At 47.4% G+C, this 21515-nt stretch overlaps 1 protein-coding gene across 4 annotated transcripts in view; it reads right to left on the bottom strand.

Annotated features, from left to right (window-relative positions):
• Positions 1-21285, bottom strand: part of CCNJL (cyclin J like) — a 60923-nt gene extending 39638 nt beyond the window's left edge. The window contains exons 1-2 of one of the 4 annotated variants that reach the window (XM_055285392.2): positions 21085-21285; positions 20580-20694 (exon numbers count right to left, since the gene is read on the bottom strand). In XM_055285392.2, the coding sequence (XP_055141367.1) occupies positions 20580-20645 (66 nt within the window). In that variant the 5' untranslated portion in view covers positions 20646-20694; positions 21085-21285. Of the gene's footprint in view, positions 1-3484; positions 3721-6958; positions 7123-20579; positions 20695-21084 lie in introns of those variants that run through there. The other 3 variants (XM_055285391.2, XM_055285390.2, XM_063643141.1) reach the window with 3 other exon arrangements.
• Positions 21286-21515: the final 230 nt, after the last annotated feature.

Genomic DNA, 21515 nt, shown 5'->3' with positions numbered 1-21515 from the left:
TGTGGCACACCAGTCCCAAGATATGCTCCCTGAAAAAAAGGGTTCTGTGGGCCACAGTTTGGCAAAACATCGTATACTACATTGCTCCTTAAAGGAAGCCTATATTAGCCCAGTAGAGGTCTTGAAACATTTGTTCGGCAAAAAACTAATATAACTTTGGAAAACTCTAGGTTGAATTTATCCACAGGACACTCCTCCTGCCCTCCTCCCTCTTGGGGGGCAGAGTAACAACATCCCAGAAAGCTGACTCTGGGAAAAGGTGCCTGAGGGTGCTGACTGCAGGGCACCTGGTATGCTGGAGAAAATGAAACTCCAGTGCATCCACAAGGCGAGACTCGCAAAAATCCCTGGCGTGATGCCTAATAATTTGATGATTCTAAGCCTAGAGATTTACTGAAAAGCTTGCTGAGATTAAGAACCACAGCTTTCACCTGCAGAAATGCCCTAGTAAGAACGTCCACATGGCCATGGCATCAGGAGCCTAGCAGAGGCTTACAAAAAGCACATGGCAGCTCACAGAAGCCCCAGGCAGCCAAGTGCTGGGTGTCCTGCCTTGGGAGGTCCAGGCGCCCATCTCTTATATATTATGTATATAATATGGTGACTTCCCAGGGGTGGGGAACCACCAGGTTTAAGGAGGGGTGAACTGGCCCAACTTGAAAATGGAGCAGGTCAAAACTCCCATGCTTATCACTATTGGGATCATACCTCTGAATAGCCGCTGCACTCAAGCCTGGGCATCACAGTAAGACCCCGTCTCTTTAAAAAACAAAACAAAACAAAAACACTAAACTGCTTCCTCCTTGGAAACCCTCTGTTGCTACTTGGTAAACTGAGGCACACACCATCCTAGGGCAAGGAAGGACACAGCCTTCTCTTTCCCCTGAAATTTAGCTCCTCCAGCTTCTCATACCTTCCCGCAAGTCTTCATGAGTATTTGGAATTGCTCATTATGATGAATAGTTTTATAGAGCCTTGTGAGATATATAGATATCTCTATACATACAGATAGATATACATTAAAAATATCTAACTTGAGGCCAAGCATGGTGGCTCATGCCTATTAATTCTAGCACTTTGGGAGATTGAGGTGGGAGGATCACTTGAGGCCAGGAGTTCGAGACCAGCCTGGGCAACTTAGGGAGACCTCATCTCTACAAAAGATAAAAAATTAGCTGGACATGGTGGTGAGCACCTGTAGTCCTAACTACTTGGGAGGATGAGGCGAAAGGATCATTTAAGCCCAGAAGTTTGAGGCTGCAGTGAGCTACGATTATGCCACTGCACTCTAGCCCGGGTGACAGAGTGAGACCCTGTCTCTAACATGTGTGTATACATATGTGTGTGTGTATATATATATATAACATGTGTGTGTATATATATATAAAACGTGTGTATATATAGTATATACAGTAGTTATATATATATAGTAGTTATATATTTATATAACTTGAAATTCTGTATGTATGTATATATACAATTTAATATATTTTTTTCTATGATTTGGCAGACACTGCATTCCATGCATCTTGTACTCTAATTCTCCAACAGACCCACAAAGATTGAAAGCTTCAAAAATTATAAACTATGCACCTAGCAGTCATTTCAAAGGCAATGTTTCTCAATACATATTCTGTGTCACACAATCTCAAAATATGCTTCCTACAGAAAAGGGTTCTGAGATTACCAGCGTCCCTACATTACAGACAAGGATGGCTCAGAGAGACTAAGTACTTGCTTAAGATCACCCAGTTAATAAATGGTGAATCTGAACCTGGGTCTTCTGACTCTACTGTTTTCTAGACACTATGTTCTCAAAACACTGTGTTTTAACCCTCCATGTGATAGTTTAGGTTTGTTTGTATTTTCCTTTCAAAATAATGTTTTAGGCTGGGCATGGTGGCTCACACCTGTAATCCCAGCACTTTGGGAGGCCGAGGCAGGCAGATTACCTGAGGTCAGGAGTTCAAGACCAGCCTGGCCAACACTGTGAAACCCCATCTCTACTACAAATACAAAAAGATTAGCTGGGCGTGGTGGTGCACGCCTGTAACCTCAGCCTCAGCTACTCGGGAGGCTGAAATAAGAGAACTGCTTGAACCCGGGAGGTGGAGGTTGCATGAGCTGCATTCCAGCCTGGGTGACAGAGCGAGACTCCATCTCAGAAAATAATACTAATAATGTTTTATTTAACTGATTATAAAATACTTAATCACTAAAGGAATTTTAGAAAATACAGAGGAGCACAAAGAGAATTAAAGTCTCCAGCAATTCCACCAGCAGGAAAATACCGGGAGTATGTATACATGTCGGCATACGCACGTCCACTCCTGTTTCTCTGTGCGCACACATGCCCACTTCTCTCTCATGGGACTATCTCCTCCCTTACAACTAGAACGTAAACGCTATGTGCATTTGCTATGTCCCCACACCCACCCTCCGAAGTGGAACCAGCACTAGCCCTGGTGGCCAGGAAACTGAGGTTAGTAGGGGTTATACAGAAGTATAACTGCCAAGGCCACACTGCAGGTGAGTGGTAAATCCTGGGCTTGGACATCAGAGGAGCGGGCCAGGGCTTGGGGTATGACAATACTTGGAGGGTGACAACCACTTCGTAAACAGCTCAAGGTGCAGTAAAGCAGGGCTGAGCTGCTCTCAAACACCAGCCACCAAGAGAAACCACTCTGCTCTCCTCCTCCAATCTCCCTACCACGCCTATCCCTACTGCTGTCAACAAGAGCCCGGGAATCCACGCCCTGGGCTGGGACAACAGCTAGAGGGGTCTTGTCTAAGAACAAAGAACCGCAGAGAGGTGAAGAAACACCATGTGTAACCAAGGTGACCAACAGGAAGTGGAGACTTGCAAATGTAAAGGGGCAAAGAAAGGGGGAGAAAGGCTGGCTCTTCAGAGGCCTCAGTACACAGCACGACCTGGGAGGCCCAGCAAGGCGGGAGGCTCACCCTCCTTCCTCTCTCTGCCCCGATTGCTTCATAAGGCCCAAGGAGGCATTTTCCGTAAAGCATCAACACCTCTGTGGGAACACTATTTCAACATTCTTGAGAGGGTGGCCCGTGTCACATAAGGCCAACAATGCCCGTAACGTCCCCTCCTGCTGAAGTCCAGCCTGTAGCTTCCTTCCAGCAGAGTGAAAGGTAACCCAGGCACCACATCCGCAGCCGGCGTCTGTACTACTCCTGGGCGGATGGCAGGCAGGCCAGCTCCAAGCACACCTCCTCATTCCCGGGGGCCAGAGCCACTGCCCTTCTGGGCAAACTCTGTACCAGGCCCGGCCACAGCTGCCAGGGCATCCACAGTGACCACACACATGCCTGCACAACCCTCACTGGCCCCCCATCCAACCCATGGCTCTGGGGCCTCCAAACACCCCCATAGACAACATTCATGGCCTTTTTAAAAGACACCACACCCCTCAACTGAATTCTTTACTTCTGCCAGCTTCCTACAGAACCGCATCCCCCATACCTTCTGGAGTGGAGGACTGGGGTGCCCCTCATCCTCCCACGCCCTCTGTTATCCAGGGGAAGAGGTCCTGACATGCCCCTCCATGCTGGTTCTCTGTCACAGGTCCAATTCTTGGATCTCTCCGCTTTCCTCCTGGATCACTCTGTGGAGTGGCTCCAAAGCTCTTCCCTCCACACCTCCAGCTCCTGTCCCCGATTTCCAGATTCCTTTTGTGGATTCTCCTGGGAGCTTTGACCCTAATGAGAAGCCCAAAATGGGACAGTAGGGTGACTGCACCACTATCCCCTCGCTGCGACCCTACTTCCCTACCCATCTACAATCCAAGGTTTCTCAAATGGGTTGCCAGTCGACCACATGCATTCGAATCCCCTGGGGACCTATTTAAAAAGGGGGTTTCCCCCCCTGTACTGGGATGAATAGTATTTCCCTGACAATTCCTGTCTACTCAAAACCTCAGAATGTGACCTTATTTGAAAATAGTCAACTGGACGCAGTGGCTCACGCCTGTAATCCCAGAACTTTCGGAGGCCAAGGAGGGCAGTTCACGAGGTCAAGAGATCGAGACCATCCTGGCCAACAGGTGAAACCCTGTCTCTACTAAAAATACAAAAATTAGCTGGGCATGGTGGTGCACACTTGTAGTCCCAGCTACTCGGGAGGCTGAGGCAGGAGATCTCTTGAACCTGGGCGCCAGAGGTTGTAGTGAGCCGAGATCGCACCACTGCACTCCAGCCTGGGCGACGGAGTGAGACTCCGTCTCAGAGAAATAAATAAATAAATAAGAAAATAGTCTTTACAGATGCAATCAAGTTAAAATGAGGTCATATTAGATCAGGATGGGTGCTAATCAGTGTTTTGTGTTCTTATAGGAAGAGTAAACAGAGACAGAGGCATATAGAGGGAAGACGAGGCGAAGACAGACAAGGAGGAGAAGGCCTTGTGAAGATGGAGGCGGAAATTGGAATGATGCAGCTACAAGCCAAGGAAGACCACGGATAAAATGCCAGCTGCTGCCAAATGATAGAAGAGCAAGGAAGGATCTTCCCCTAGAGCCTTCAGAGGGAGCCGCGGCCTGCTGACACCCTGATGTCAGACTTCTGGTCTCCACAACTACGAGAGAATAAAGCCCCAAGTTTGTGGCGCGTTGTCACAGCAGCCCTAGGGACCTAATACACCCTCTATTTCCTGTCTCACCAAATCAGAATTCCTGGGGATGGAGCTGGGCACCTATCTATGCTTTACAAATTCTCCACTTGAGCCTGATGCTCAGCTATAAGCTCCATGACACAATTTTTGTTTATCCCCAATTGTGTACACAATTTTTGTTCATCCCTTAGGCGGTGGCTAGCACAGTGTGTAGGATGCAGTTGGCTGCTAAAAACAGTGAGTTAAATGCAGGAATAAACATGCACAGATATTCAAGAACCACCAGTGCCTTGGTCAGTACATTTAACTCATCCTTTTTCTTTCTGAAGCGACTTTAATAATCAAACCAGACAATACACACAAGGCATTAACAGTTGCTGGCACTCTGCAGGTGCCCAATGAACATCAATTCTCTTCACTTACTGGGCAGTGGGAGTCCTTCAACTCACAGTTTCTAGAAGGGGCCCTCCAAGAATAATGTTCACTATGAAAAAGGCTGAACAAACTCAACTAAGGAAAGTTGCTTTGTTCCAACTAGGAAGAAAGTTGAAATCTTCCATGCTTTTGTTCGCTGGTCCTTTTGACCCTATTGTCTACAACCTGTCAAGTCTCCTTACTTCCTCCCCTAGTTCAGATGCCATCGCTTCGAGGAGACTGCAATAACTGTAATAACTAGTCTCCGAGGCCAGGGTGCATTTCCAGGGAGCTGGCACTCTCCTCCCCACCCTTCTCATTGCCCTCCACGGGTTCTTAGGATAAGGTTCAAACATTTAGGAAGACCCACATCCTCAAAGCCAGTATTCCTGGTGCATCTCCCGGTCCTCCCCACAACTGACCAGGCCACCCCTTGCAGGCCACTAATGCTTGACTCTCCCCAGCTGCCCTGGACCCTGCAGAGAGATGAACTTCACACCTGTCTCTGCCTGGCAAACTTCTACTCATCCTTCAAACCCAAATCAAACAGCACCTCCTCCTTGAAGCTTTTTAAGACTTCCTCGGGCAACTGGACCTGTCTTTGGTACAGCAGTAGGTGTGAGCTTTGGAGCCAGGTTGCCTACTAGCTGTATGGGCTTGGGTAAGGTATGTAACTCTCTAAACTTTGCATGTCCCATCTGTAAAATGGGGATAAGTATAGGACCTACTGGAAGGAGTTGCCTGAGGACTTAGCTAACGGAGGGGATCTCAAGCTCTCAGCACATGGTAAGCACCCATTAAAAGTGGACTATCATTACTAACATTAAATGGCTATTATGGCCATTAACATATGGCTGTAAGTGGTTTGATATGACTATATCTTCAGCTAGGCTAAGGGCCTCAGGGCGGGTTTTGGGTCATGGCTTCTCCTGGCAGAGCCTCCCACAGGTCTTGCAGGTTACACATGAGGCTCACTAAATGACCACTGGATAAAGAGGCTGCTTTCGTGGGCACTGTGTGACAACCAAGCCAAGGAGATGGCCCCAGGAAATTAGCCAGAGCTCTGCCTTCCCCACAGTTGAGGCCAGCAAAGCCCACCAGCGACTGCTTGGCTTCTTCCTTCCTAACCAGAATGCTGAATCCCCTCTTCCTGAAACATGGCTCCAGGGAGGTCCTGGGAAGATAGATGTCCCTAGTGATCTGACAAAAATTCCCACAGAAACCGCTTCATAGCCAATCTTAAAAGTAACCATGGCTGGGCGCAGTGGTTCACGCCTGTAATCTCAACACTTCAAGAGGCCAAGGTGGGAGGATCGCTTGAGCCTAAGAGTTTGAGACCAACCTGGCAACACAGTGAGATCTCATCTCTATTTACAAAAAAAAAAAAAAAAAAAAAAAGCCGGAGAAATAAACCCTGAAGTATTAAGGGATAATGGGGCATTATTTTTGCAACTTGGTTGAAGAAAAGAAATATACATAGAGAAAAAGAATGATAGGACAAATGTGTTAAAATGTTCACAAAATTGCATATTATGCTTGCAACTCTTCTCTAAGTTTGAAATGATTTCAAAACCAAAAGTTAACACAAAAGGAGAGACCAAAGAGAAATTTCAACGCCAAGTCAATAGCTTTGCTCCACCAACCCCCGCCTTCTCACTTAGCTTGGTGGCTGCCCAGGGTGTCAGCTCTGCTCGAGGGGAAGTCCATGTTACACCATCACCAACTTGGAGGCTGCATTGCAAGTCCTCTGCTCTATGTGTGCCTTGTCTAAGGTCAGGCGGGGACAGCAGATCCGCAAAATATTAAGGCTTTAACTACCTTGCTTAAAAGGGGGACTCTGGTCAAATACTTAATCCCTCAGATGCCATTTGTCTACCAGTATATGGTGGAGTTACTGGTAGCCGTGCTACCTACCCCCAAGACTATGTTGAGGCCAGGCGTGGTGGTGCGCACCTGTAATCCCAGCTACTCAGAAGGCTGAGGCATGAGAATCGCTTGAATCCAGGAGGCGAAGGTTGCAGTGAGCGAGGCTGCGACACTGCACTCCAGCGTGGGCAACAGAGAGAGACTCTATTTCAACAAAAAAGACAGTTTCGACAGTGAAGTCCAGGAAGGCAATTTGTGGGCTGCACAGCACAGACTTCAGTCAGATAAGGTGTCAGTGATGAGCAAATCCTGATGGAGGAACTCTTATGCAACACACACTCTGCTGAGAGCTGGAGAGACCCAGTGCCTGCTTCCCTGGGCCTACAGTCTGGGGAGGGAGCTAGCTCTACATCAAATAATTGCAGAAACAGGTATATAATTACAAATTGTGCTAAGTGCTTAAGGAATCACCAAGGGTGCTCTGAGAACATACAAAAGGCCCAGCCTGTCCTTGTCTGGGAGTCAGGGACGGCTTCTCTGAGGAAGTAATGCTTGAGTCTACAGCTAGAGAACAGGTAGGTTAAAGCATATTATAATCCTGCAACATTAGAGAAGTGTATAAACCGATCTGTTAAGAATGAATTCAAGTTAAATGACAGTATGAGGAGGTAACAGGTCAAATCCAGAATACAGGACATTTATCAGGACAAATCAAACTGTTTTCTCTGAAAATCAATAGCATGAAAAAAATATTTTCAGGCAGGGTAGGGGACCATTGGAGAGTAAAATACTTGACAACATTTATGTATTTTATATTTATTTATTTATTTATTTATTTATTTATTTTTTGAGACACAGTTTTGGTCTGTCACCCAGGCTAGAGCATAGTGGCATAAACACGGCTCACTGCAGCCCGGACCTCCCGTGCTCAAGCAATCCTCCCACCACAGCCTTCCAAGTAGTTGGGATTACAGGTGTGTGTCACCATGCTTAGCTAATTTTAAATTTTTTGTTTTTTTGAGACTGAGTTTCGCTCTTGTTGCCCAGGCTGGGGCGCAATGGCGCAACCTGGGCTCACTGCAACCTCTGTCTCCCGGGTTTAAGTGATTCTCCTGCCTCAGCCTCCTGAGTAGCTGGGATTACACGTGCCTGCCACCAGGCCCGGCTAATTTTTTTGTACTTTTAGTAGAGACAGAGTTTCACTATGTTGTCCAGGCTGGTCTCGAATTCCTGACCTCAGGTGATCCACCCACTTTGGCCTCCCAAAGTGCTGGGATTATAGGAGTGAGCCACCATGCCCAGCTTAAAAGACACTTAAAAAAAAATGGAATGCATGGACTTTATCTGGATTATGATGTGAACAACTATAAAAACCATTTCTGAGACAACAGAGGAATGGACAACAGAAGATATTAATGAATTATTGGTAATTATTTTAGGTGTGAAAATGGCATAGTTGTTATGTCAAAAAAAAAAAGCCCTTATTTGGTAGTGTCATTTATGGGTAAAATGACACACTGTCTGGGGGAACAGATGAAACAGGTGAGGAAGCTGGGTGGAGGGTATGCAAGGACTCATTCTAGTGTTCTCTCCACTTTTGTGTATCTTTTTAAATCTCCACAATAAAAAGTTAAGGAAAAAAACAATGGTTCACTCCGAAGAGTCAGAAGTGCTCTGAATTGCTTGGATTTTTTTTTTTTTACAATAATCAGAAAAGTCCATTGCACACCAACACCGTCTACCACGTCGCATCTAATGACTGCACCATATTTTCATGCATGGACAGACTGTAGTGTGGCCAATTTCCTTCTGATGCCATTGAAGTTCTCTCCAACTTTCCCTTACAATAACTGAATCTATCCAATTCCCGATGCTTCTGTTCTGAATGACATCCTCTCCTTCCTCCTCGTGTCCTCCCAACCCTTCCACCCAAATCACTTGATGACCACTTCCAGACTTAGCAGCTGGTGGTATGGCGTGGGTATCCATGTCACGAGAATGCCCGGGGCCTGGAACCATCTGCTCCAGGGACCTACAAGGCACTCAGTGCCTCAGGATAATTCAAATTCTGCCTCCGAAGGATCCAGTTACCAGGGGCAGCACACGCTATAATGCGGGGACTAAGAGAGAGCTGGAGGAGTTTTCCAGCCAGGTCACCTTAATAGCCCTCATCCAGCCCTTGATGCAGGTCTCAGGCCAGTTCCGTGCTGCAGATGGGGCTCCATGCAGCCTAGAATGAGGATTCAGAGTTCCCTTCCTCTCGCCTTGCCATCCTCTAGCACAAACGTGTCCAACCCACAGCCCATGGGCCCCATGCTGCCCAGGACAGCTTTGAATGTGGCAAGCACAAATTCATAAACTTTCTTAAAACATTATGAGATTTTTTCGTGATTTTTTTTTTTTTTAGCTCATCAGTTATTGTTAGTGTTAGTGTTAGTGTATTCTACGTGTGGCCCAAGGCAATTCTTCTTCCAATGTGGTCCAGGAAAGCCAAAAGATTGGACACCCCTGCTCTAGTCATTTTCCCACTTGTGGTTCCCACTCTTTTTTTTTAAAAAAAAAAGAGATAGGTGTCTCACTCTGGCATAATCACAGCACACTGCAGCCTCATACTCCTGGGCCCAAGTGATCTTCCCATTCAACTTCTCAAGTAGGTGGGACTACACGTGCGCGCCACCATGCCCGGCTCCTGCTCCTTTTAAACACAGCCATTCAGACACCATTTTTAACCTATTCAAATGGTACGAATTTTTTTTAAGGGTACTATCCAGGGTTAGCAAAGTTGCTGGGAAGCAGGCATTCTTCCATAACATCACTGGAAGTATACTAGCACAGTCTTGTGGGAATTTATTACCTGGTGATATGCAAGGTTCTTAAAATCCTACCCTGTGATTAGTGCTTCCATTTTAGGAACTTATTCCTGAGCATACTTACAGATACAAATCAAGGATCACCACGGCAGTGCTATATAAAATCAAATGGTACACTAGAAGCAATTCTAAAAGGCATTCAGTGGGGAAATGGATGAACAAATTTTTATAGACATAAAACGGAATACTAATCAGTAATAAAAAGAAATAAACTCCTGACAGACACAATGACACGGATGAATCTCAAAAGCATTACATTAAGTAAAAAGGAGCAGGCAGAAAGGAGTACATACATATAACTCCATTTATATGAAACTCTAGAAAAGACAAATCTAATTTACAAGGACAAAAAGCAGATCACTGATTGCCTAAGGCTGGGGGCAGGATGAGACTGATGAGGAACTTTCTAGGTTGATGGCAATGTCCTATGTCTTTTTTTTTTTTTTAAGATGGCGTCTCACTCTGTCACCCAGGCTGGAGTACAGTGGCACAATCTCAGCTCACTGCAACATCTGCCTCCCCGGTTCAAGCGATTCTTCTGCCTCGGCTTCCTGAATAGCTGTGACTACAGGTATGTGCCACCATACCCAGCGAATTTTTTTTATTTTTAGTAGAGACGGGATTTCACCATGTTGGCCAGGCTGGTCTTGAAGTCCTGACCTTGTGATCCACCTGCCTCGGCCTCCCAAAGTGCTGGGATTACAGGTGTGAGCCACTGCACCTGGCCGTCTTTTTTTTTTTTTTTTGAAACAGAGTCTCTTTTTGTCACCCAGGCTGGAGTGCAGTGGCAAGATCTTGGGTCACTGCAACCTCTGCCTCCCGGGTTCAAGCGATTCTCCTGCCTCAGCCTCCCGAGTAGCTGGGATTACAGGCATGTGCCACCACGCCCAGCTAATTTTTGTATTTTTAGCAGAGATGCGGTTTCATTATGTTGGCCAGGCTGGTCTCGAGCTCCTGGCCTCATGTGATCCACCCACCTCGGCCTCCCAAAGTGCTGGGATTACAGGTGTGAGCCACCGCGCCTGGCCTTGTCTTGATTATGGTGGTGGTTACATGAGTATATACATTTGTCAAAACTCACTGTACACTATAAACTGTATATTCACTTAAGATCTGTATATGGTACTGTATATAAATTATACCTCAATTTTAAAAAAATGAATAAGCAGTCCCCTAAATATCCAACAATGAGATGAGTTAGTGAAATCATGATGCATCCACAGAACATTATGCATGGCATTGCAGAAGGATAGAAAATGACATAGAAGGTTATTTAGCATGTGCAGTTAAGGAAAAAAGTTATGAAAGTATGATATACTTGATACTATTTTTGTAAAATAAAATGTATATACTTGAATAGAAAATGACCAAAAGGAAATCTTCTATTCATTTGTTCAATATAAATTTCCTGAGTGCCCACTATGTATTGTTATTGCTACAATTAGTGAAATATACAAAAAAACCCTTCTGTTCATGGTTTCATAAAAGTTATTTAGATTATTAAAATCTAAACATTAAAATAATGAGGCCAGGCACGGTGGCTCACACCTGTAATCTCAGCATTTTGGGAGGCTGAGATGGGCAGATCACTTGAGGTCAGAAGTTTGAGACCAGCCTGGCCAACTGATGAAACCCCATCTCTACTAAAAATACAGAAATTAGCCGGCGTCATGGCACGTGTCTGTAATTCTAGCTACTCAGGAGGCTGAGGCAGGAGAATCACTTGTACCTGGGAGGCAGAGGTTGCAGTGAGCCGAGACCATGCCACTGCACTTCAGCCTGGGCAAAAGAGTGAGACTCTGTCTCAATAATAATAATAATAATAATAATAATAATAATAATAAAATAAACATTAAAATAATGAAATGGTAAAGGAAAGTGTGTAATTCATACTACCTCTTGTGTCAACGCACACATAATTTATGCTTTCTTATGCACAGAATAGGATTCACGAGAAATCGGGATCAGTGGTACCTTTTGGAGAGGGAAATTCGGGGACAAGTGTGGCAGGAAGCCTTTCCACCATCTACCCTTTTGTATAGTGTGGTTTTTCAAAATGACTTTCATGTGTTATCTATTCTAAACAAACGATTGTTTCTAATTTTTTGCTAGTGTCCAATAATCAGGAATTGGGTGAGAAGAATGATATGGAAAGACAAAGTGTTTTACGACAAGGTATTTTCTTTTCTTTTTTTTTTTTGAGATGGAGTTTTACTCTTGTTGCCCAAGCTGGAGTGCAATGGTGCAATCTCGACTCACCGCAACCTCCGCCTCCCGGATTCAAGCGATTCTCCTGCCTTGGACTCCCCAGTAGCTGGGATTACAGGCACTCGCCACCACACCCTGCTAATCTTTGTAGTTTTAGTAGGGACGGGGTTTCTCCATGTTGGCCAGGCTGGTCTCGAACTCCTGACCTCAAGTGAGCCACCTGCCTCAGCCTCCCAAAGTGCTGGGATTACAGGCGTGAGCCACTGCACTCAGCCAGTATTTTCCATTTTTACTTAAAAAAAAAAAATCCAAAATAAAAATCTATTGTGATGACATACACAGAAAAGAACACACACCAAAAATGTCAACAGAGATTGCTTCCAAGTGGTAGGATTGTGAGGGGAATTTTACTTTCTTCTATTTGCTTGTATTCATTTTTGCCATTTCCTAAACAAATGCTGTGTGTGTGTGTGTGTGTGTGTGTGTAATAACTCAAAAAGAAACAGGGAACAGCAGAGTCGCAGTGTCACCTCTTTCTGCCAGGTGCTCAGACATACTAGAGAACTGTTGGCTGCACTCCCTTTACCCGAGGGACTGTGTGATTTAGGAAGACAAAGAAGAAGTCAAGGACAAGGGCACAGGGCCAGCTCCAAGTCTTAAATGTCCTCCCCTCCCTTAGACAGCACAGACTTCCCCAGCCAAGCAGGGTGCCCAGCCAAGTCCCTTGCCCATCTCATGATGTGGAGGCCCTGGAGATTGATGGGGTACACCCACACCCATTTTCTCTCTGGGACTCCTGGGTGGCAGGTGAGGCAGGGATTGCTGTCGTGGTTTGGCAGAGGAAAGGAAACCTTCAAAGGTAATTTGCTTCTGCCACAGATAAGGTGCACTGAGACCATGTCTTGACTGGGTATTGTGCACACACTGAGCATTTTGGTATTCTAAGACCTAAAAGACTCAAGCGACAATGCCAAGTTCTGGTTCAGTTTTGTCAACAGCTTCCTCCCGAATATGGGTGAAGCACTGCAGTCAGTCTCAAAGCTAGATACTATCTTGAATGGCAGCCCATCTTGTCCCCCTACGTCATTTGCAGTTTTCAATTCTTCCCAGTCCATCTTCCATCCTCTGTATATACCTTCTAAGGCAGCTTGAATCACCTCTGCAGCTTAGACTGCAGGAAATTTCTCCTTATTTTATGAGTCCCCACACCTTCATCTCCAGGGGGTCATGAGGACAGACTGCTTAGGGTCTCACTTGAAGACCGCAACCATAAGATAGCCCTGCCATTAGAGGAGGAAAGAGCTTGTCAAAGCCAGCATTTGAGTTTGAAAGGCCTGAATGACACATTCCTGTAACTAAGCCGGGCAGACACGTTCCACCGCCAGAGTTTGGAACACTTTCTTTTTGGTAGATCTGGGGGCATCTTGTGATTTGGGGAAAACTTCCCCTTGAGGGATGCAGAAATCCAAAAGGAGGGGAAGGGAATGGAAAAACCAAGTGGAGGATGACCTACCCAAATCCATGAGCCCTTTGTTGAGTATGGACCTTGGTCACTACTTTCTTATTTTTTTTAGGGGAAATCTTGCTCTGTCGCCAGGCTGGAATGCAGTGGCGCAATCTCAGCTCACTGCAATGTCCGCCTCCCAGGTTCAAGTGATGCTCCTGCCTCAGCTTCCCGAGTAGCTGGGACTACAGGTGCACACCACCACGCCCGGCTAATTTTTTTGTATTTTTAGTACAGACAGGGTTTCACCTTGTTGGCCAGGATGGTCTCGATCTCTTGACCTCGTGATCCGCCGACCTCGGCCTCCCAAAGTGCTGGGATTACGGGTGTGAGCCACCGCGCCTGGCCAGGTCACTGATTTCTATAAGGAGACATGTTCAGCCTTGAAGTGGGGAAATTTGAGGAATTTAGGGGAAGGAGTGAGAAAAAAATACTGATGTTGGAAGAGAGAAATAAAAGGGTGTGCAAGCTTCAGGAGTCACTAAAAAATGATGCAGTTTTGACACAGGGGCTGAGGATGAAGCTGGGATGAATTTCTACCACTATCCAGCTGTCAAGAGTTCGGCAAGCGGGGGTGCCCAGAGATGTCCTTTTCCCTGGCAAGTTAGGGACAGGCAATGGCAGAGGCCAAATCACTTTGACGGGGAGAGGCACCACACACAGGTGAGGCCCAGGCATGGCCACTCACCAGGGCCAAATAAAGGCGACCTTGGTCTAGTCATTAGCCCTTTCCAATACCCAGAGCAAGGCCCGTGCCCATAGCGGCTAGCTTTTCAGGGTGGTTTAGGGAGAGCACATCCCTTGGAGAGCGCCATAAAACAAACTAAAACACAAGAGCCTATAGCATCATGGATGACAGAACCTCAATTTTCCCCTGCTTTGTATTTCCGCTTTGTGTTAAATTGGGTGTTTTTAAAATGAATTTACGTTGAAGCTTTGATACAATCCGCGGTTTCATCTCAGACACTTATTCCACCGAGCCTTGCAGTTTCTTGTCTGTAAAGTGGGGTTAATCCTAACAGTAGGGCCAAAGTGAGGAGTAAATAAGATAATATGTGGGAGCATGCTGGCACACTGCCTGAAATCTAGAAAGTGCTCAATGAGCCGTAGCTACTAACATTATCACCACTAAACGAAATGTGTGCTGTTCACGTTTTGGAAGGTCTTTGCATAGACTCAGCCGCAAATCAAACATCTTTTATCTGTCCACTGGTGTAAGAAATGTGGCCAGGAGCAGTGGCTCACGCCTATGATCCCAGCACTCTGAGAGGCCGAGGCGGGCAGATCACCTGAGGTGAGGAGTTACAGACAAGCCTGGCCAACATGGTGAAACCCCGTCTCTACTAAAAATACAAAAATTAGCTGGGTGTGGTGCACGCCTGTAATCCTAGCTACTCGGGAGGCTGAGGCAGAGAAATCACTTGAATCCAGGAGGCGGTGGTTGCAGTAAGCCAAAATCACACTACTGCTCTCCAGCCTGGGCAACAGAGCAAGACTCCGTCTCAAAAAAAAAAAATGGTCTCACAGTGCTGAAGTCCTCTGAGTGTGCAATGGAGTAAGCTTCAGGAAGTGGGAAAAAACGCATTAGGTGGCTGGTTGCCCTGCAGATCTCAAGTCTGGAGCAGGATGAGAAGACCCATCTTAAGGTATCACATGACTCCCATCCTGGGAGAAAGTAAACACCCAGTGGACGAGAAGGAGGGATCCCCTAGCCCCTGGCCCCCTGGAGCCCAGGCAGATAAAGTTACAAGGTCATGTCAAGCAGAGCTGATCAACATGGCTTTGGGAGGGAGAGTTTTTTCCCCTAAGAACTCCAGAAATCCCTATATTCAGAAAGTCTTCTACACACTCAAGAAGCCTTAAGTCACAGTGGTGTGTGTCTTTGCTTATTAACATAACTACTTCCTTCTAACTGGAGAGTGAAGACTATGGTAAAATGGGCATAAATCAAAAGGAGACGAGTGCAAGTTCTATCTACTTTGCTGCTCAGAAAATTCAGGAAGAAAAACATGACCTCTTGTTAGAAGTCTGGGAGGAATTATCTACATTTCTGTTATCCGGGCTCAACCTGCAGTTATTCTCCTAAAATCCTTAAGCCGTACTTTGGTCCAGGCCAGTAAATCTGCCCTTGTGAGTAACTGCTTTTCTAACTTCCTGCCCCATGTTACCTGACAGGAGAACATGCAGGTCTGTAGGAAGCTGGGGCAGCATCCTCCCTCAACCAGATCCTGTGCTGGGCACCATAGTCAATGCTGTGGCCACACACACGAAGACTGTCCTGGCAGATGCCGAAGACGAGATGAAGGATTCCCAGGAAGCGTCCCTGCACACAAGCATTCATTCAACATTTCCCAGAGGTGTCCATCTGGGGCTGTCTCACTCTTTTGTGCACTCACAATGCCTGTGCCTGCATCAGGTGAGGCGGGGGACACCTGAGGTCCCTCTCTGACTCAGACACTGGTCTGGGAATGCCAAGGTAACAAGGCATACCTCATACCTGCAAGGAGCTCACAGTCTAGTGGGTAGGACAAGTCACTATGCAGGGTGACAAAGATGGTGAAAGAAGCAAGGATGAGGGTGGGGCCAGGACACATGACAAAGGAGAGGCTTGAGGGACAAGGAACGTGGCCCTCAAGGGACAAGCATTGTGGAATGCTCTCATTCCATCATGTGTAACCAGCACTCACCAAAATCTATTAGTTCTTGGATTCAACACCCTATTAATTTTAAACTTAGGTGGATGCATCTTTCAAGAAAAAAACAAGTGGCCCCGAATTTTAATCTGGACAGATCTGGCACAGACTTGGTTACCAGAAAAACATCACTAGCAGCCTCCTCACTGGTGACGCCAGCCTGGTGACAATCTACTCCTTTTGGTTCAGGGAAGAGGGTCAAGGGGCACACATGTAGCAGGTAAGAAACCCCACATCCCTGTACTGGGTGGCACTCGCACCCCCAGCAGAAAGGTCAAAGGAGAGGAGCTGAAGGGAGCAGGGTCCTAGGTGGGCTTCTGCAGATGCAACAGGGACAGGGAGAAGGATCCAAAGAGGAATTTAAGGGCTGAGCATGGGATAAAGGTGGCCTACAGAAAAGGGAGGGAGAGATTTCTCCAGAGCAATTTGGGCTGTAGGAGAGTTCAACTGCCCACATTCACCCATCGGGATGCCAGGCTGGTTAGAGGGTCTTACCTATGGAGTCTCACTCCTGGATCCCAGCCCTCAGTAGATACATGATTTTTGGTGAACTAGTCCCTTTCCTGACTTCAACACCATCACAGGACCAATGGTCCAACTGGCAAACAATGCCTTTCTTACAAGGATTACCTATCACATCTGTGGACTCCTTGGAGGGTGGTCACAAACCCTAAGCCTTACTCTGAGCAGCACTATGTGAACGGGCCATCACTGTCTTGCAGCAACCCTAAGTGGAGAGGTACAATGCCTGCCAAGTACCCACCATGCACCTCACACTATTCTTAAGTTCTCTCACTTAATCCTAACATTGCTGTAAAACATTTCTCCCAGCTTACAGAAGAGGAAAGCGAAGACTGACTTATTCATTCTCCTCGTCATTCCACACACATTGGGAAGCTGTGTTCAAGGCACTGAGGCCTCCGCAAGGAACAAGACAGACACAGGCCTCTATTCTAGTGTGGGAGAAAGGCAGCAAACAAACGAAAAATAACTTCAGGCCAGGTGTGGTGGCTCACATCTGTAATCCCAGCACTTTGGGAGGCCGAGGTGGGCGGATAACGAGGTCGGGGTTCGAGACCAGCCTGACCAACAGGTGAAACCCCGTCTCTACTAAAAATACAAAAATTAGCTGGGCGTGGTGGCACATGCCTGTAATCCCAACTACTTAGGAGGCTGAGGCAGGAGAATGGTGTGAACCCAGGAGGCGGAGGTTGCACTGAGCTGAGATAGTGCCACTGCACTCTAGCCTGGGCGACAGAGTGAGACTCCATCTCAAAAAAACCAACCAACCAACCAACCAACCAAACAAACAAACAAAACAGAAAAACACTTCAGATCCTGGTAAATGGTAGAAAGAAAAAACAAGGTGATTTAATAGAGTGACATGGAGAGGCAGCAATAGATTAAGGGAGACAAGCAACCATGTGATAGTCTGAGAAACACAGAATCCAAATAAAGGAAAGAGCCCGTGCAAAGGCCCTGAGACATGAACAAGCTTGACTTGTTCCAGGAACAGAAAGGAGGTCATTGTGGCTTAAGAGCAATGGAATGGAGGGTAGGTAAGGGGTAGGAGACAAGGTCAGAGAGCAGGCCAGAGCCAGGCTATGCTGGGTATTCCACGCAGTGATAAGGACTGGGAATTGTTAAGTGCAGTGAGATGACATTGGAGGTCTTTAAGCAGAGAATGACACAATCCAAATTCTGGCTATTCTGGGAAGAATGGATGATAGGGGCTAGATTTAGAGAGGTTAAATGAGCAGATCAGGGTTTCACTTCCATCACTAGTGTGCATGCAGTACCAAGACTTGTTTTCATGGTGTCAAGTTTTTGATACCCTGTAGTATGATGCTAGACTGGAATCTCATATCTGACAAAGTGGGGCTCCCAATGTCTCAGCGATCTCAGCTTCGCCTCCTGTGTGGGTCAGGTGAAGATAACTGCTTGTGGTTGTGTGGTAACAGTTACACAGCATATATGTAAACATGCTTTGTATTCATCAGGCAACATTCAACTAAGAGTGAGTGTCTACTGTGTGCCAGGCACTTGTAAAGTTGTTCTACAGTGTTAGAAACATATTATCAGAGTAGACGTTTGAGAAAAACAATTACCCTGTCTGAGAAAAACAAAATGCCAGCCCTCATTCCTCAAGAAAGGCGAGGCTAGTATGGTTACTATGTTCCCCTAGTCTTCACTCTTCTTGCCAAACTCCATGAAGCCACATTTTTGAAGAAGCATTTTCTTCTTTGAAGTGGGAGAGGAAATAAAGCAAAAGAGAACAATAGCAGTATTTTGAGGAGGTGGGACATTATAACCAAAGGAGCTTGGGATTTGCCCTAATAAGGCCAGCTTTAAGTCAAGGTTGACCTTGGCCATCAGTCCTTGGGTGAGCTTTCTATTTATAACCTGCAAAACTGGGACAAACTCATCATCTCTCCGAGGTCGGCAGCCCAACAGTAAACTCATATGGCACCATGACATGGCTATAGCAGGTCATGGAGCCTTTCTTGCTTCTTTGAGCAGCTGAAGGAACATTTAGGACATCCTCCCTTATGCATAAAACGTTGGGCATTCTCAGGTAACTAAACAAATGGTATTTATTGCTCTTAGAAATCCTTCCTTCTAGAAAGGGGCAAATCAGGTCGAAGTCGTTCCTCCTAAGCTATGAGCAGAAATGACAACCACTTGAGTCTATGATAAACAAGGAAGCCCAATTTCCACAGCAGTCCTCACTAGCTCCATTCAGCCACCACCTCCAGAAAAGGGCCAGGACTATACCCCTACCACTTTCCTTGCTTTTCAACTGAACCAACAAGACCTGGATTTCTTCTTGTCCAGATGCCTAGAATGTGCCACACCTTGGCCACTCTGTTCTGGGAAGAAGACCAAGAGAACAGAGGAAAGCTACAGCCTTGCCAAGCAACGCAGGACAGAGACAGGTCAGCAGGTACAGAAAGAAAAGAAAAAGGCATTAATTGGACTGGAAGACAGTTACTCAATGAGGTAAAAACACTAAGTAGCTGGTGACCCTTTAAGCAGAGCTCCTACAGACACTGGGAACAAATGCACTGACTGTGAAACCTGTGTGGGGGCTCAGGTACCGCACTAGGAAGACCTTTTCCTCCCTATATTGGGCGCAGTAGTGTCCCCCCAAATGTCATGTCAATCTGGAACTTCAGAATGTGACCTTCCTTGGAAATGGAGTCTTTTCAGATGTAATTAAATTATGATGACATCACATTGGATTAGGGTGGGTTCTACTCCAATGATCGGGTATACTTGTAAGAAGAGAAAACAGACAGACACACAGATAGAACCATGTGACAGTGGAGGCAGAGACTGGAATGATGTACCTACAAGCCGAGGAGTGCCAAGGATGACCAAGCACCAGCAAATTTAAGGAAGAAGGAAAGATCCTTCTCTAGAGCCTTTTGAGAGTCATAGCCCTGCTAACACCTTGATCCGGGATCTTCAGCTTCCAGAGCTGAAATACATTTCTGTTGCTTTAAGCCCTCCAGTTTGTGTGGTCCTTTGTAATGGCAGCCCTAGGAAACCAATCCATTCACTTCACACCTGTTCCCCAAGCCACCCCTTGCCAGTCTCAGCCCAGGAGCTGGAGGCAAGACACACAGGGCATGCCTCCAGCCCACCTGGACTCTTCCACCTTCCCAATGCCCCTCAGCCCTTCTCTCCTTGAGGGGAGAGGTGTGCAGGGATCACATTTCAGCTGCTCCCACCCACCTTCTGCCACAGGAGGCAAACCCGCAGGGGAGTTTTTGTTTTCTTCCCTCAGCCTCCCTGTTTTGTAGCCTCTTTCAATTACACTGATGTTCCTTAAATTTCATTCGGTCCCATTCTAGATATACACATAGATACATGTATTTGGCCATAACCATGTATTACCTGTACTACCACTTATCTTTATACAGAGTCACTACTTTTACTTAAATAAATTTGCTTTAAAATAAACTGCTATATCATTACAATAAATGGAAAATCGCAAACGCAGAGCTTGCTAGATATATACACATTCTTAAATTACACATTAGAATGAATACACAATATTTTTTAAAGACCCCTTCACGTACGGTTTAAAATAACCTAGGGTGGCAATACTACAGGAAACACTGCCTTAGAGGTACAGTGGCTGTCTCTGACTAGTTGGCCCAGAGTTCTGAGCTCCTTATCAGAAAAACCAACTTCAATCTCTTCAATCTCCAGTCTCTAACCCCCGCCCCCCAATTCCGCTCAGACACTCCAGGAGAAGGTAAAGGGTAAGAGGAAAAAAAGGCACCCGGGAGTTCTGAGTTCCCACGCAGGCGACCTGAGAACACGAAGTCGAAACCGAAGGAGACTGTACCCAGTCCTGAGAGTGACAAGGGCAGGGAGGGACTGACCTTCTCGCGCAGGGTGCAGTGGACGTCCGAGGCGACGGGCCCTTCCCACCACGGCTCATCCATCATCGCGTACGCAGCGCCGCTATCCGAGGCTACCCGGCTCTCAGGGCGCACCCTGCGTGGACACGGCAGCTTCAGCGGCCAGAGCGTGCCCTGGGCTCCGACCCCCGATGTCCCTATCCTCGCTCGCCCCTGGCCCTGGGCCCGGGCAGGCGCCCCCTCCTGCGCCGCTCAGAGGAGCTGGCGGTCGCCTCCCGTCCGGGGAAGGCTGCGGTGCCCCCTCCCCTCCGCTCGCCGGACACGGGGCGATATGGAGCTGTGCAACAACTTGCAGAATTTTTATCTCCCCTTTTGCGAAAGTTGCAGAGAAAGTTGTCGACTCCGCTAGCTCGCCCGAGGCTGGGGCTCTGGCGGCGGCCACCAGCTCGCCGTCCCCAACTCCTCCCCCGCCGCCCAGCCTTTGTCCTGCTCCCACATCCTGCCCTCGAGCCGGGGCGAAACTCACGCATCCTCTCTGGGCGTGGGGGGCTGCGAGCGCCGGGCCCCTTCCAGTGCCGAGCCAGCCGTGCCCTCTGTTGCCTGCCGGCGTTGGACCCTCGCTCGGGGCGCTCCGCCCTCCCGACGGCCGCCTCCGCAGCCCGACTAGCCCCGGCCGTCGCCGCGTCCCTGCGTGCGCTCGGGTCCCGCCGCAGCTCGCAGGCTCCCGGCCGCCGGGGGCCTCCCTCCCTCGCTGGGGGAATTGGGGGCCGGGCCTCGCGCATGCGCTACCGGCTCCCCCGCGCCCCGCGGGGCGGGGGGCTGGGAATTGGAGCCTTTCTTTGCCAGCTCTGGCTCCGCTTCCTGCCCGCCCTCCTCCCTCGCTTCGGCGGAAAGCTTCCCTCTCACCTTAGCAGAGGCTAGTGGTAGCCTTCTGGGCACCCCGCCGGCTTGCGCGGG

Source organism: Symphalangus syndactylus, chromosome 7 (genome assembly GCF_028878055.3).
Source record: "Symphalangus syndactylus isolate Jambi chromosome 7, NHGRI_mSymSyn1-v2.1_pri, whole genome shotgun sequence".
NCBI lineage: Eukaryota > Metazoa > Chordata > Mammalia > Primates > Hylobatidae > Symphalangus > Symphalangus syndactylus.
Note: the sequence above shows the minus strand (reverse complement) of the source record. Positions and strands in the feature narration are given on the sequence as shown.